The 16622-nt window shown below is 45.3% G+C and overlaps 2 protein-coding genes across 2 annotated transcripts in view; one reads left to right on the top strand and one right to left on the bottom strand.

Moving 5' to 3' along the window:
- The first annotated feature begins 666 nt into the window (after positions 1 to 666).
- Positions 667 to 16622, top strand: part of TULP4 (TUB like protein 4) — a 190143-nt gene continuing 174187 nt past the window's right edge. Inside the window, exon 1 of the mRNA XM_061428440.1 lies at positions 667 to 817. The gene's annotated coding sequence lies outside the window, so the exon portion shown is untranslated. The remainder of the gene's footprint in view (positions 818 to 16622) is intronic.
- Positions 11147 to 11467, bottom strand: LOC133254238 (large ribosomal subunit protein P1-like). The gene has a single exon (XM_061428439.1). The coding sequence runs from the start codon at positions 11449 to 11451 to the stop codon at positions 11212 to 11214; it is 240 nt and encodes a 79-aa protein (XP_061284423.1). The 5' UTR covers positions 11452 to 11467; the 3' UTR covers positions 11147 to 11211.

Consider the following 16622-nt stretch of genomic DNA (forward strand, 5'->3'; position numbering starts at 1 on the left):
AAAAAAAAAAAGAGATACAATATCTCCGAGATCACCACCATCAAAGGCACTTCAGTGACTGTTTTCATGGAGACAGACGGTGGCTCCCTGCAAGAAGCAACGTGCGCTTTCTAGAGACTTTCAACTCCAGACCGAGTGTGACATCCACGTCCGGCTCAAATGAAGTTGAGACGGCACCCGAACCTATTCCGTTCCCGGCTTAGGAAGGATTCCCTCAAGGGAGCGGGGTTCAGACTGGACTAGGTCCCCGCTGTTTTCACTGCTGCCCAGGCGGTGTGACGGCTTCCCGGAGGGACGCGGGCTGCAGGATGTGCGCGTGTGACACGTGCGTGGGGCTTGAGTGCCCGGGCCGGTGGGGTGTTCGGGGGTGCGTGTGTGAGCTGAGGGAGCGCCCGTGAGTGTGAGGGGCGGGGGCCGGCGAGTCTGCGGAGACGGGGGCTCCGCGCGTTGCCGGCAGGCGGCCGAGGAGCGCGAGCCCAGGCAGGCGAGGCCGGCGGCGCCCCTCGGCCCGGAGCCGGCGGGTATCAACGGTCGGGACGCGGGTCCCTAGCGGTGGGGGGGTGGGAGAGGGTCGCGCGAGGGCGCGAGGCCGGCCGGGGGGCGGCGCCTGCCAGCCGCGCCGGGTCACGTGGCGCGGTCACGTGGCGCGGAGCCGGGCCCAGCGGCGGCGGCGGCGGCGGCAACGGCGGCAACGGCTGCTGAGGGAGGCGGAGACTCGGCGGAGACGCTGAGGGGAGGCGGCTGGCGGCGGCGGCGGCGGCGGCGCGGGGCTGCTGGAGGCGGAGGAGCGCGGGGCCGCCGCCACCGGCGCCCGGAGGTGAGGCGGGCGCGGGGCTGTTGTCACCGCCGTCCCGGCCCCGGGAGCTGCCGCCCTCGAGAGGAGGAGGCGGCGGCGGCGGCGGGCCCCGAGCGCCGGCCGGAGCGCCCTCGGGAGACGGGGCGGGCGCTCGGGGCCCCCGGCCTGGCCCCTCCGCCTGGGCGCCTCGGGCGGGAGGGCCGGGGCGCGGCGGGCGGGCCCCCGCCGTGGGCTCTCCGGAGGGCGCGGTGAGGAGACGGTGGCCGACACCCGGGCTCCGGGCGGCGCTGGCTGCCGTTTAGCGGTTTGAGCCTTTTGTTTCAGTTGTCTCAGAAAAATGGGGCGATAGAGGAGCTGGGCGCGCGCGCGCGTGAGTGTGTGTGTGGTTGTGTGTGTGTGTGTGTAAATCAGGAGGCGTTTGGCTTGGAGCCATTTTTCCCCCCCTTAATTGTGGAGACAGAAAACCCCTTGAAACGGTTTTCCCCGGGGACACGGTGCTGCCCCTCTTCGTCCCCGGCGTCTGAACCGAGTGGATTTCCCTCCCGGCCTCTTGGCCACCTTTCACCCCCGCCCCCCACCTCCGTGGAGCCCCCCGAGCGAGCGGGGGAGTCTGCAAAGCCGCCCGGTCACCTGTCGTGGCAGCTGCATGGAAAGGCTGGCGTGTGTGCTGTCTGGTCGGTGCCGTTTCCTCTGGCAAATCACGGGGATTCCGCTCCCAACGCCAACCCTTCTTCCCCTCTTGCCTGCGCTAAAAACAAAGTGCAGGATGCCGCCTCTGAAGTTTGACCCGTGTGGACCATTAGTAGGGAGAGGTGTCTTTTCGTCGTCACACCTCTTCAAGGTTGGAAAGGTGAGGTTCTTCTCGCCTTGTGGAAGGAAATTAGGGTGACACAGCCCTGTCGGGGGCGGATGTGACTTACCTGCTAAAGGGCCGTGGTGATCAGAAAGTCTTGAAACACTTCTTGTGGACAGTCAACTCCCCTTACAGGGAGCTCGGCCCTAGGTTTCTCCCCCTTGAGGGCTCTCCTCCTCTTTGTATTTTGCAGTAGTGCGGCAGCACCTTAAGGATACCTAGTTGGGCAGGTTCTTAAAAAAAAAAAAAAACAGGGAAAAAAATTTGTTCCTGAGGTTTTGCAGAATGTGAAAATTCACCTGGGGGTCCCTTAGCGTTGTGTCTCAGGTATCCATTCCTTGGAGTTGAGTTCTTGCAGGCAGGGCCACTGGGAGTGGTGCTGTGGCCCTGGAGGATGCTCACCCTTGGAGCCAGGCAGCTCGGTTTGCTGGGGTTTGGGGTTGGGATGGATGTGAAGTGACAGGGCACCTTGGCACCTAGCCGCTGCAAACAGGAGGCGGCCTCCTGGACTGGCGATCTGGCCGGGTGGTTTGGAAGCTGATCCGAACATTGTACAGTGATAGCCACTGCTTGTGTTGAGGGGATCTCAGCCGTCCCTTCTTATTGATAGTTTACTGTTGTGCATGTAAGTATATGAATAAATTTGTATAGCAAAATCTAGTGTTTAGTTCCTGAATTATGGCATAGTACTTAATTTGTGTGAGAGTGGCTGGAGGATGTGAATTTCCTTGGAGAATTTTAAGTGCTCTATTTTAGTAAGGGCTGTGAAAGTAGCAGTGTTTCCATGTGATGGGGGAGGTGTTGACCTCTAGAGTTAGAAGTATGTAATTCTGAGTTAGGGATATAGGGAGATATATAGGGGGATTTTTTTTTTTTTTTAAACACAGTGGAGCTTTATGACCTGGGAGAAGAGTAGAGTGCCAGTTACTTCCTGTGACTGAGAAATAGTAATGAATTTACTACTGTTTATTTTAGAACTGACTTCATTTGGAAAAGATGTATCATAGTGAACTTCCTAGTTTTCATATGGAGCTGTGCAAGTGGCAGTTTGTTTGTTTATGTGTTACCCACCACAGCTCCAGACTTTGGCCACCTGATGCCAAGAACTGACTCACTGGAAAAGACCCCAATGCTGGGAAAGATTGAATGCAAAAGGATAAGGGGATGGCATTGGATGAGATGGCTAGATGGCATCAGTGACTCAGTGGACATGAGCAAACTCCAGGAGATAGAGAAGGGCAGGGGGGCCTAGTGTGCTGCAGTCCATGTGGTGGCAGAGTCAGAGATGACTTAATGAGGAACACCACCAAAATTCTGGAAAAAAGTTTTTTTTTTTTTAATCCATGAAAGGATACATGGTTCATGAAATCTGTTTTACACTGAACCATCCCCAGTAAGGAAGGAACAATGACAACACAGCAGCCTTCTTTCAGGATGCATTTCAATGCTCTCACTGTGGTGGTTTTGAGGACTGAATGAGAAGCCCAGGTGGTCTTTTGATCTTGCTGAAGGTTCACTGAATATCCGGATTTCTAAAAGGTTTTTCGAGTGCCTACCATGCACAGGGCTAGGCTTGGACATTGTTCTTCATCTGTTTCACTGCATTTACAGTATCAGTTATAGACTGTTTCCTGTTCTCTTCTGTAGATGGAGAAAGACTGAAGATAGATTGAGTGACCCAACTATGCATGTGGTTCATCACATGCATTAAAAAACTGAGTAAAACTTCTGTTATGAAATGTTTTGATTTAGTTATTTCATTGGTTCCTAGTTAGGACCCTGGGAAGTATTTTCAGTATTACCAGAAGCTTTCCCCAAATTGTACATTTGCCCTTAGTGAAACTGCAGGGAATATGTAATTTAGACGTCAAATGTCTTTTAATTTGGCTGGGATAATGTTAATTTAGTCAACTAAACTTTTAAACATATTAAACATTCTAAGTTTTTTGTGATGAAATATGCATAATATAAAATTTACTATGTTAAGCATTTTTAAATGTAAGATCAGTGACATTAAGTACATTCACCTTGTTGTGCAGCCATCACCACCAGCATCTCCAGAGCTTACTCATCTTCCTGAACTGAAACTTGCATCCATTAACTTCCATCCTAGTCTGTCCTCCTCCTCCCCCTACTCCTGACCACTACCCTTCTACTTTCTTTCTCTAAGTGTTTGACTACTTTGCTGCTGCTAAGTCGCTTCAGTCGTGTCCGACTCTGTGCGACCCCATAGACAGCAGCCCAACCAGGCTTCTCCGTTGACTACTTTAGGTCCTTCATATAAGTGGGATCATCCAGTAATTGTCCCTTTGTGACTGGCTTATTTCACTTTACATGTTCTCAGGGTTCATCTACTACTTCCTTTTTAAGGCTGAATAATATTCCATTGTGTGTGTGTGTGTGTGTGTGTGTATAACATTTTGTTTATAAACATTCTAAATTTTAACACCAAACGTTAGCAACCAAGGTGCTTACATGATGATCAAGAGCTCTCACTGAAAATTATAGATACCTTTGTTTAATGAAAACAAAATCAGATTAGTTGTTTTTCTAGTGCTCAGTACCTTTAAAAATATAGGAACAGTGGGGGATAAAGCTAAGATGTACATTGTATCCTTAGTGGGTCCTGTAATTTCCCTTCCATGTGTATAGTGACACATGGTGTGTCTTTCTGAAATTTGCAGCTGATGCAGGTGATGTTTTTGTTTCCCACCTAATACAGTGATGATGTATATGGAAGAACATGAAGGACTTGTCCTGAGGTATAGAGTGTATGGTGGTGGTGGTGGTGGTTTAGTTGCTGAGTCATGTCCGACTCTTGAGACCCCATGAACTGTAGCAAGCCAGGCTCCTCTGTCCATAGTATTCTCCAGGCAAGAATACTGGGGTGGGTTGCTATTTCCTTCCCCAGAGGATCTTCCTGACCTAGCATTCGAACCCTGGTCTTAACCTGCATTGTAGACAGATTCTTTACCGACTGAGCCATGAGGGAAGCCCTATAGATTGTATGCTATGCTAAGTCACTTCACTCGTGTCCGACTCTGTGCGACCCCACAGACGGCAGCCCACCGGGCTCCCCCGTCCCTGGGATTCTCCAGGCAAGAACACTGGAGTGGGTTGCCATTTCCTTCTCCAATGCATGAAAGTGAAAAGTGAAAGTGAAGTCGCTCAGTCGTGTCCGACTCTTCGAGACCCCATGGACTGCAGGCACCAGGCTCCTGCACCCATGGGATTTTCCAAGCAAGAGTACTGGAGTGGGGTGCCATCGCCTTCTGTATAGGAAGGTTTATTTCCCTTTGTTTACCACTTTCTAGGACTCCCCAGGTGGCGCTAGTGGTAAAGAACCTGCCTGCCAATGCAGAAGACATAAAAGACGCGAGTTCCATCCCTGGGTTCAGAAGTTTCCCCGGAGGAGGGCATGACAACCCACTAAAGTATTCTTGCCTGGAGAATCCCATGGACGGAGGAGCCTGGGAGGCTACAGTCCATGGGGTCGCAAAGAGTTGGACGTGACTGAAATGCCTTAGCATACCACTTTTTAAAATCATGCATTGGTTCCCTGACATTCTCCAGTGGGGATGGAGGAGGGTTCTTTTCTGTCTTTTTTTTCTTCTTTTTCTGAGGATCTTTATGAACTTCTGTGTTTTATTGCATGTGATGTGTTTGAGTTCAATTACTGTCCTTTTGATACTCAAATTGCCGTATCTCTAGTCAGATAGACGTATTCAGGTTGGCTCCGAGTCCTTATGACAGACCACCAGTGGCTTGTAGTAGCTTTCTTGCTTTCTGGTGTGACGAAATGTTCCAGGCTTATCCTGTACTCTTCCTGTTCCAAGGGAAGGGAAAGTAAATGATCAATAAATATGTTAAAATGTTCAATTTTACTAGTAATTAAAGAAATGAAATTAAAAGCAAAAATAAGGGACTTTCTTGGCACTCCCAATACAGGGGGCACAGGCTCGATCTCTGGTTGGGGAACTAAGATCCTATATTCCACTAACTGCAGCCAAAAAAAAAAAAAAGGAAAAATAAAATACCATTTGTAATAAACCAAATGTTTCTCCCTCAAATTCTTTTGTTGAAACCCTATCCCCCAGTGTGCTGGTATTTGGAGATGGGGCCTTTGGGAGGTAATTAGGGTTAGGATGGTGCCCTCATGATGGGATTAGTACCCTTATAAGAAGAGACAGACACCCAGAGAGCTCACTAACCCTTTCTGCAACACTTCCTTCCCCACCCCCACCATGTGCAAAGAAGGGGTCATTTGAGCCTATAGCCAGATGGCAGCCACTTAGAAGCCAAGAGAAGAGTCTCAAATGAAATCTACCTTGGCATCTTCATCTTAAGAGTTTTCAGCCTCCAGAATTGTGAGAAATAAGTTTCTGTTGTTTAAGCCACCCCAGACTATGGTATTTTTTAATGGCAATCTGAGCCAACTGAGACACCATTTTTCAGTGATTGTGTCGGCAATATAATTTAGACTCAATTTAGACCTTAATGGATGTGAAACAATTTGGTAAAGCTTAATATAAGGTATTATATTATTATGATTACTTCTGGTATGCCTCCTCTTGGTAGGTAGTCTTAATATTTGGGCATTTCCCAGTTTGGAATGGGAATAAGGATGATAGTAATTCTCAATGCTGGTGAAGATGAAGGAAGTGTGTACTCTTGGTCAGATTTATATGTAGATTTATATACTGATGCACTCATTCTAAATAGCTACTTAGAGTGTAGAGTGTTAGTCACTCAGTCATGTCCTACTCTTTGTGATCCCATGGACTGCAGCTTGCCGGGCTCCTCTGTCAATGGAATTCTCCAGGCAGGAATATTAGAATGGGTAGCCATGCACTTCCCCAGGGGATCTTCCTGACCCAGGGATCGAACCTGGGTCCCCTGCATTGCAGGCAGATTCTTTACTATCTGAGCCACAGGGGAAGTCCACAATAGCAACTGTTATATATCAGAACGTAAAATTCGCATTTAACTCAGCAATTCCATATTTGGGAATTTATCCCGAAAAATAATAGGAAAAGTTAACAAAGATATGTATATAGTAAGAACTATTTACTGTATGCAGTTATTTCATAAATAATCTGAGTAAAGAACTCATTAGGGTGCTTTGCATGCATTGAAAATAATGATATGTCTGTATTAACCAGTCTGGAAAGATGCCCATTATAAATTATTGAGTGAAAAAGGGAGGTTACAGAACTGTAGGCATAGAAAATGCTGGACAACTAGGCTTTGGAGGCCAAGAATCATACCTATGAGAATCTAGGCTCCAGGGACCGCTTAGTGAGCAATCTGTTTCAGGTGCCATGGTCTCAAAAGACAGCACCCCCTGATTTCATTCTTGTGTCATAAGATTTCATTTTTCTGGAGAGAGAATATGATCAGCCTTGTTAGGTAATTTGTCAGTTGCTCAAAGTTGACAGCACCACAAAGATGGAACTTGTTTTTAGAGTCCAGGAATCAACAAGGTAGGAAAGCTTCTTGATGAAAGTGAAAGAAGAGAGTGAAAAAGCTGGTTTAAAACTCAACATTCAAAAAACTAAGATCACGGCATCTGGTCCCATCACTTCATTGTAAATAGATGGGGAAACAATGGAAGCAGTGACAGACTTTATTTTCTTGGGCTCCAAAATCACTGCAGATGGTGACTGCAGCCATGAAATTAAAAGACGCTTGCTCCCAGGAAGAAAAGCTATGACAAACCTAGACAGCGTATTAAAAAGCAGAGATATCACTTTGCCCACAAAGGTCTGTATAGATAAAGCTATGGTTTTTCCAATAGTCATGTATGGATGTGAGAGTTGGACTGTGAAGAAAGGTGAGCGCTGAAGAATTGATGCTTTTGCACTGTGGTGTTGGAGAAGACTTTTGAGACTCCCTTGGACTGCAAGGAGATCAAACCAATCAATCCTAAAGGAAATAAGTCCTGAATATTCATTGGAAGGACTGATGCTGAAGCTGAAACTCCAGTACTCTGGCCACCTGGTGCGAAGAACTGAGTCTTTGGTAAAGACCCTGATGCTGGGAAAGATTGGAGGCAGGAGGAGAAGGGGATGACAGAGGATGAGATGGCATCACCGACTGGATGGACACGAGTCTGGGCAAACTCCAGGAGTTGGTGATGGACAGGGAAGTCTGGCGTGCCACAGTCCATGGGATTGCAAAGAATCGGACAGGACTGAGAGACTTAACTGAATCAAAGGTAAGTTGGGGTGCTTTTTTATTAAAGAAAGGGGTGATTCCAGGGAGACAAGGAGATAGACACCTGCTTCACATTCAAGTGGGGCTTCCCAGGTGTCGCTAGTGGTAAAGAACCTGCCTGCCAATGCAGGAGACACAAGAGACTCAGGTTCGATCCCCTACAGAAGGAAGTGGCAACTCACTCCATTATTCTTGCCTGGGAAATCCTATGGACAGAGGAGCCTAGCAGGCTACAGTCCATGGGGCTACAAGAATCTGACACGACTTGGTGACTAAACCACCACCACACATTCAGGTAAAATTAAATACATTCTTTGATCAGAAACATTGAATTAATTATTACATCTGCATAAAAGACTACAAACTCTGATAAACTTGGTCTTTTCCTTTTAACTTTTGTTTTTGTCATGTTAGAACCTATACAAGTAGATCAACTCTATTTGATTTCTGTCTTTCATAGAAAATAATGGGTCAAAATTAAAATTTTGGATTATTCATGGATTTTTAAAATTATGCTGTTTTCTCTTTAAATGTGGCTAATTCAAAATCAGGTCTATTTCTCTGATGTCAGCAGGCAGAAATAGAAGTCTTTGCATTTGTATGGTGACAAGGATACCCACCTTTCAGAGAAAGAGTATTTTTAGAACAGAATGGAAAATTAGTGTTTATGGAAAACCTCCAAAAATAATGGAATAGTAGATTGTAGAGTGTAGAAAATTATTTTGTAGGTGTGCAGAGGTCTGTGCAGATAATATAGCCTTACTTGAACATCTTTCTCACTGTTACTATTTTTAATCAAAAGCACAATTACAGTCAACATGGAAAGAGCTTTGAGAAAGATAATACACACTACAGTTTAAGATTCACAAGTTCTCACTTTTTAAAAATTAAAGACTTAATTTAGACCTTAACGGATGTGAAAGGATTTGGAAATTCATAATAGAAGTTACTATGTTGTTACAGTTACTTATGCTATTTCTTTTTTGGTAGTCTTAATACTTGGACATTTCCTCCCTGTTTGGAATGGGCATGGTAGAGCTCCTGGGTTAAAGTTTTGGTTGTATGATATCTGTTCATGTCTGATTAAGACTAAGAAGTTGGCCTTTTTCAGAAATAATTTTTATGACAGCCTCAGCCTTTCCTTTTAAGTCTCAGCTGTTGATCCCAAGCTTTTTACTAGTTGGGACACTCAATTCTACAGGCTTTTTGGTATCTGCCTTCTAAAAGTGTTGCTCAGTGTTTTCAAATTCTACTGAGATATAGAGAAATGTCACTGGGTTCAGAATTTTTTCATCCCCATTGAATGTTTCTTTGACCAGTTTCTTGCAAACAATAAAGGGAAGATTAGTTTAGACTTCCGAGGCAGTTACACATGATGTGTGTCTGTTAATTTTTAGCCTCTGGCAAGAGAAATCAAGAGTCTTATGTAGAACATACTTTGAGTACTGTGTTGTTGTCCCCATGCTTAGCTTTCCTGCATCTTTGGCTTTTGAGAGTATATGATACTGTCCTGGGGAAACACGTGGCACTGTCAGTGATAGCCGTGACAAAACAGTGTTGTCAGAGGCCCTCCACGAGGTCCTCTCCATTAGGACATGCTGGTTAGTACTGGAGTAGTTTCAATATTCCTGAAATGTTGATCAGTAGTGATGGTTCCATATGCTAAGAATATACAGGCTCATCTTCACCCATAAATCAGTTTCTTAAGCTTCAGACAGCCTCTTAGCTGGATGGGCAAATTAAGCTCCAAAGGTTAGAGTAACAGAACATGCATGAGTTAGGCTAATGCTGTGGATGAAAGCCTGCACACCCAGAGCTGACATTTCAGCTGACATTTTAGTTACCGTATGTAAATGTTAAAACATCAGAAAATTTGTGTCTGTCTTAACATCTGAAAATTAACATCTGTCATATATAAGAATGCCTTAAAAAAGTCATACCTGGAATTAACTTACCTGAAAGAAAGGAGTTTAAGGAGGTTGGATCATGGTACGGGTAGGTGGGTGAATGTGGCTTAACTCAGGTCACGTTTTCCAGTGCCTACCAATAGTTTGAATCTTTTTCATTTTTGTGCATGCCGTAAAGATGGCAATGTGAAATGAGAAACCCATGGCCCATGAAATGAGCAACCCAGTCTGTGCTTCTTATGTAGGAGGTTAACTTTTTAGAATTTTCTGATATCTGAATGATGAAATAAATTCTGTAATATTTGAAATGTTTGGAATAAAATATGGCAACTCTTAGTAAAAGATAGCTCACAGTTTGCTTATTCCAATAGTAATAATTTTTAATACTTTGATGGAGTGAGTGTGTAAGTGGCATACACATTGCTTTGATTCCTCACCCAACGGTGATTCTGAGGGATTTGGGAATAAATAAAGTTGTGTTGGATTGGGGTGCTGCCCAGAATCTATCCATTGTGGCTTACTCAAGCATCAGTTCCCAACGTTTTTGAATTTCTGGCATCCTGGTTGTGTTTGATTTTGCATCTCCCTCCTCCTGACCATTCTTAAACAGCCATGACAGCCCAGATCTCTGTTATAAGTGGAGGGCAATGTGCTGATATATGAAGTCCACAAATTATCACCATAATTCAATTTTATCTAATTATGTCAACCTTTAATTTTAACTTATCAGTACTGAACATTTTCTGGAGGATTAACAAGCTGCATGATTACAGTGCTGTATGGAATAGAATTCTTTCGGTTTTTGATCAACTCATTAATGTTGTTTTGAAAAATTTTGTGATACAGTATAGTAAATAGGGGGCTTCCCAGGTGGCGCTAGTGGTAAAGAATCCGCCAGCCAATGCAGGAGACGTAAGAGACGAAGGTTCGCTCCTTGGGGTCGGGAAGATCCCCCGGAGGAGGAGATGGCAACCCACTCCAGTGTTCTTGCTTGGAGAATCTCATGGACAGAGGAGCCTAGTGGGCTACAGCCCTAGGCGTAGCCTGTCTGAGGAAGGAGGTGTGCTGAGGGGCTTGGACTCATTCATAGATTAGATCGTGAATGAGCTTCCAGAAGTTAAGGCTGAGTTTAATTCTTCTCCTCTCTTTGTATCTACCTCACCTTAAGCACTGTCTTAAGTACTTAGTGTTATTTTGAGAAGTGAACCGTCTCATAGCATAGGAAATTCTAGGTAAGTAGGGCAACAGAAAGTCTGCAGAAGGTTATATATCAAAATGTAATATAATTATATCTTATATTGGAGAGTACAATCAACTGGGATGCAGACTTTTAGCTCCTGTTCTTTTTTTTTTTTTTGCAAAGAACTCAGCCTTTTATTATATGTGTTCCTAAAGAGGTTTAGTCAGAAAGACCAGAACCCATGTCATGGTCAGACTCTTCAGATTCTTTCCTGGGCTTCTGCTTTCTTGTTCTCACCCGGGGCAGCAGGGGTGGAGGGGGCAGGACCTCCGTCTAGTTCAGCACTAGCTGCTGGAGCAGGCCCACTAGCCCCCGCCTTGCGGGTGAGGTCCCCAATGTTGACACTGGCCAAAGTGTTTGCAAACAAGCCTGGCCAGGAAGGGCCAGTGTTTACACCGGCTGCTTTAACGAGGGCATTGATCTTGCCCTCCGTGACCATCACCTCTTTGTTGTGCAGGATGAGGGCCGAGTAGATGCAGGCAAACTCCAAGACGGAGGCCACGGTGTGGGCGAGTATTGAGGGGGCTGCCTGGCGAGGTGCTAGTCACCGGCTGAAGTGAGGGCTTCACCCCAGCGCAGCCTGAGCTCCCTCCGAAGGATGGAGCATCTTAGCAGCAGCTGTGGAAAGCAGCCCCTGAATTTTTATTTAGTGGTCTTAATCATGGTCACACTGTTGTAAGAAAAGTATTTTGTTTCTTGATCTCTATACTGTTTTATGTGTGAAACTTCAGTGTTCTTTTTGCTTAATTTTAATACGATAATATGACTTTACTTCTTAATATGATTCTAACTCTGACATAATATAAACTATGCATATATGAGGACATCTTTTTTTTAAAAATTTGCTTACTGGTTGACTTTTGCCTGTACTCAGTCTTCATTGCAGTTCTAGGGCCTTTCATTGCAATGGCTTTTCCTGTTGCTGAGCATGGGCTGTAGGGCATGGGCTCAAGTACTTGTGGCTCATGGGCTTAGAACCCTGCGGCATGTGGGATCTTCCCCGACCAGGGATCAAACCTGTGTCCCCTGCACTGGCAGGTGGATTCTGAACTACTGGACCACCAGGGAAGTCCTGGGGACATCTTGAAAGAAATATATTCTTTCTTCAAATTCTCTAGTCCCCTTCTAAATTTAAAAGCACAAAAATAGCAACAACCAAAAGATTACTAAGATAGGTTGGTTCTAATGTAAACTACTGAGTTGTTGTAATATTTTATTATTCAAAAGATGCTTTTCTTTGAATATGTGAGTCTTTCTAGAAGTCCAGGTAAATGGGGCTCCAGGTGGGAAGCGACTGCCCACCTGTGGTGAATGCTTTTCTGATTCCTTTTTTTCTGATTGGCTGGTGCTGAAATTTGAATCTGGTTTTGACCTGTGGAGGTCTTTGCACACCTTAGTCTTCTCTCAGGATTCCCTCTTCTTGTGGTGGGACCTATTTTCGCTATTATGGGCACCAGGTAGGTAACCTTAACATATTGGGCTCATAGAAGAAAAGAGTCGTGGATTCTAGAAGGGCACTTTGGGAGTGGTCTAAGAAGTTAACCGGAGTTCACTGCTTATGGGGAAGGCTGCACTGAAGTTCTGCTTTCTATAGCAGAGCCCCCAGGTGTTGGGGGTGGAGTAGTCAGAGGTGGTGGGTGGAATGGGGAAAACATGTGGTTTAAGGAGCCCAGATTCGAGTTTGGACGTACGGATCTGAGTTGTGTGAAAGCAGATGGAGCACTTAGGCATGTGGCCTTTTCTTTCTTTTAATTAAAAAAAACTTTACTGTGTTCTGTATATGTATCCCTCTTCTTGTGTATCAATGATTTCCTCATTTCTTGGTTGCTTTTCAGTTCCAACTCTGTTCATAGTACATCTTATGTATAAAAGTTCAAATTTTCTATGTAGTCAAATCTATCTTTTTTCCATAATTTCTGCTTTGATCATTTGTTTAGAAAGTCCTTTCCTGTGGAGTGCTTTTCTTTCTTTTAATAAAGCAGTCAGGTGTTTTAAACTTTAAAATAAGCTTTTAATCTTGGAATAATATACAGAAAAGGTACAAAGATACTTTGTACAGAGAGTTCCTCAGGCTCTCTCACCCAGCTTCCTCTGATGTTACCATCCCATAGAACTGTAGAACATTTGCCAAAACTAAGAAGTTAACATCAGTGCAAGTGCATTGTCATTAGCTTAAGCTCTAGCCTTCCTTCCAGTTGCACCAGTGTTTTCACTGATATCCTTCCCAGGGTACCATGCTGCTTAAGAGGGGAGAGTTCTGAAGAGGCAGGACCACACATGGCAATGTGTTCTGTGGAGTAGGTGAGCTCCAGACACCGCACTCGTGTGAAATGTGGCAGCTTTATGGTTTACAGAATTCTTTTACACACATAATTTAGATGGAAAATATTCTTTTTTAAAAAGATTTATTTTTGGCTATGCGGGGTCTTTGTTGCTGCGTGTGGGTTTTCTCTGGTTGTAGTGAGTGGGCACTACTCTGGAGTTGCGGTGTGCAGGCTTCAGTAGCTGCCGCACGTGGGCTCTAGAGCCCAGGCTCAGAAGTTGTGGTACCTTGGCTCAGTTACTCTGCAGCAAGTGGAATTTTCCTGAATCAGGGATCGAATCCAGGTCTCCCACATTGCAGGTGGATTCTTTACCCCTGAGCCACCAGGGAAGCCCGAGGGAAAATATTCTTGATTGTCAGTCTTATTAGACACACCTGCTCCTAGGAGGCATCTTGGGAGTGTCTTCTGCATTTGTGTGGCCATGTGGGCATAGAAATACCTCTGAAACTGTCCACACTGTTTCCCTGCATGGCAATTCCCTAGAATGTCTTTGCTCTCACACTGTTACCTCGTTCTTTTGCCTGGACTGGAGTGAAAAATCATATGTTGTTGATTTTTTTAAGTCTCAGAAAGGTGCCCTCACCATGAGGAGTCGTTGTAAGTTCCTCGACATCAAAGTAAGCCCAGAATATCACTCTTTCATCCTCCAGAATTGTGGTGCTAGGCACTGCCAGTCTTCTAACTTTATTGCCCAAATGGTGTTGTATCTAATGAGGAAAAAATGTGGTTGGCATAGAAGAACACATGTTTTACTCTTTAGATGGGTTTGAGACTCTCTGGGGCTTGCTCGCCCATCTCTACCCTACCGTGAGTGGAGACAGATGAATGAAGTCAGAGGTGGGGAGGGCAGACAGGAAATTAGGTGTAGAACACAAGCCATGTTGGGTGACTCCATGCCCACACTGCCTGATAAAAATAGCATGAGCAGGGAGGCCTTAGATGCCTCTGCACTTGCTATCTATAGGCATCATGACTCACACGCCTTCACGTGAGCTGGGCTGAGCTTTCTCATGGGCGACCTCTGGCTTCTACAGTGCATTCAAATCAGTCCCCTCTTCTGACTGAAAACACATTTTCTTAGCCTTTTCTGACTTGTGAAACACCACCACCCTGCCTTTCGATTTAGAAAGCAGTGAAAATGTGATTGCCATGTATGCTTGAGGAGAAGAAATCAAAGAAAAAGCTGAGAAGAGTATCCTGAGCTGGTTTTCTGCAGACCCCTGACATTCTCTGTAGCGTTATTCTATTCTGTCTCAACTCTTAGAGAAAATCAGTAAGTCACGTTGGAAAACCTCCACCCAGGTCACAAGTAAATCTATAGAAATGTAATTTTTAAAGCACATGGCCGTTAGTAGATTATATACCTGCTTCAGTTTGGCCAGAATTAGCCTCCCTACACCCTCCCTACCTCAGAGTTTTTCTTGGTGGCTTGTGACTTTTTCTATGAGTTTTAGTTACAGTCATTGCTTTTACAAAGCCTTTTTTTTTTTTTTTACATCAGCTGTTTTGTCTGGTCTTCACAGCAACCCTACACATTAGGTTAAGCATGTATTTTTCATTTTATCAGAAAACTGAGGTCTGGGGTATGCTCATGGCCTTGTAACTATTCAGCAGAAGTCTTGGGACAAGTCCGCACTTGCTGATTGAAAGCCTGCATCTCTTCTCTTCTGCCCTGTGGCCTCCCCTCCAGCCTGTTGGCACTGGTGTTATAGACACAGGTGGGCGAGGCCAGTGGTGGTGTCTCTTGGTGACAACCGGCATATCTTTCAGACTGGTAACTAGCTGCCCCTGTCCTTTTTTCGCTTTGTAAGGGATCTGGGGCTTTGTTCACATACCCTCCCTGTCTGCATGACTCTGTCCCAGCACAGGGGTTTGTCCTGGTCTGTGTCAGCTGGTCATGCTGGTCCTGCTCACTGCCGGTGACTGCTATGGGAATAAGCATGAGACCTAGTTCTGTTCTACCAGGAGGTTCTGGAAAACTTCTCAGTCTTAAAATGACAGCACTAGGAAAGATAGTCCTTTTCTTCTGAGCATGGTCCTGGCTGAATGTGGTGCCTGGAGTTGCTGCAGCCGTGTTGCCTCAGTCTGAATGTGAAGCTGGTGCTGGGGAGAGAACAGAGCCGAGAAGAGAGCAGAGTTCCTCAGAGTCCAGCCCCCACTGCTTTTGGATTTCTCCTGTGAAATAAATTTCCCTCTTGTCTGTGTGAAGTAAATTTCCCTGTTGTATAAGGCAACCTGAGTTGAGATTATCTGTTACTTGTACTGAAAGACACGCTGTTTCATTCATTCATAATTGTGAAGAGATTTGATCTGGTCAGAAGATCAGAGATTGCTTCCTTGGGGAAAGGCACAGGCCTTGGTGAGAGAGATCCATTTTGTGTTGGGCCTTGTATCCCATTCTTAAAGGTTTTGGTCTTTATTGCAGGAGCAGAGCCATTGAAGGGTTTCATTACTGGAGAGCGGCAGGAGAACCGTGAGCTCTATAGTTCTTCCAAGCTGCCGCTACTAAAGAAAACCTTGGCTTAACATTTCAAAGAGTCCTGTTTGATTTGCTGAGCAGGCAGGGAGCAGTCAGTGGTTAAGGCCCTGGTGATTAACACATGTGTCCACAAAACACAGAGAAGCATCTCTGCTTGGAGTCTGATGAAGGCAACAATCTACTTTCCTTTTCTCCCTCCTTGCTAGTGTGTGTGTGTATGTACACATGCTGCATGCACAGAGGCAGCTCTCATGTTTTCTAATTTAGGCATAATTTGTGAACAGTCTCGCATTCTCTTAGTGTTTGATCATTTAAGTTAAAAAAAAATTGCAGCTAAGAAGTCTGTGTTGGAGTTACAAAAACAAGCTGGATGGTTTCATTGTAAATAAAGTGTTAAGGATGTATTAATGTGTCTGAAATTGAACTTTTAGCATCTCCAGAGGTTTTTCTCCAGGTTTGGTAGAGTAAGATCTGCTCTGATTCTCATACATATGGATACATTAGAAAACTGGATTCTGTCCCAGTGTAATCAGGCCGGGAACCAGCCTGAACTGCAGAGTGGAACTGCAACGAAAGCTGCAGTCTCCTGTAATCATATTAGGATGCGATGTGGTCCCTCTTTATGTTTATTAATTAGTGGAGTTGTAATGAGACTCCCCCCCTGCTTTTAAGGATGCTGATCAGTGGGCATCTGGGTGGGAATGGAGTTGTGTTTGGGAGCCTTCTGTGTGCAGGTGGGAGGGATCAGTGTTTCAGGTGGTGGCAGGTGAGCTTCCCGCCAAGTTGGCATAATGGGAACAGGACTCT

This window comes from Bos javanicus, chromosome 9 (assembly GCF_032452875.1).
Source record: "Bos javanicus breed banteng chromosome 9, ARS-OSU_banteng_1.0, whole genome shotgun sequence".
Classification (NCBI taxonomy): Eukaryota; Metazoa; Chordata; class Mammalia; order Artiodactyla; family Bovidae; genus Bos; species Bos javanicus.

What these genes read in the sequence shown, in the direction of transcription:
- LOC133254238 (XM_061428439.1), bottom strand. Translation starts at nt 11,451, where the DNA reads ATGGTCACGGAGGGCAAGATCAATGCCCTCGTTAAAGCAGCCGGTGTA.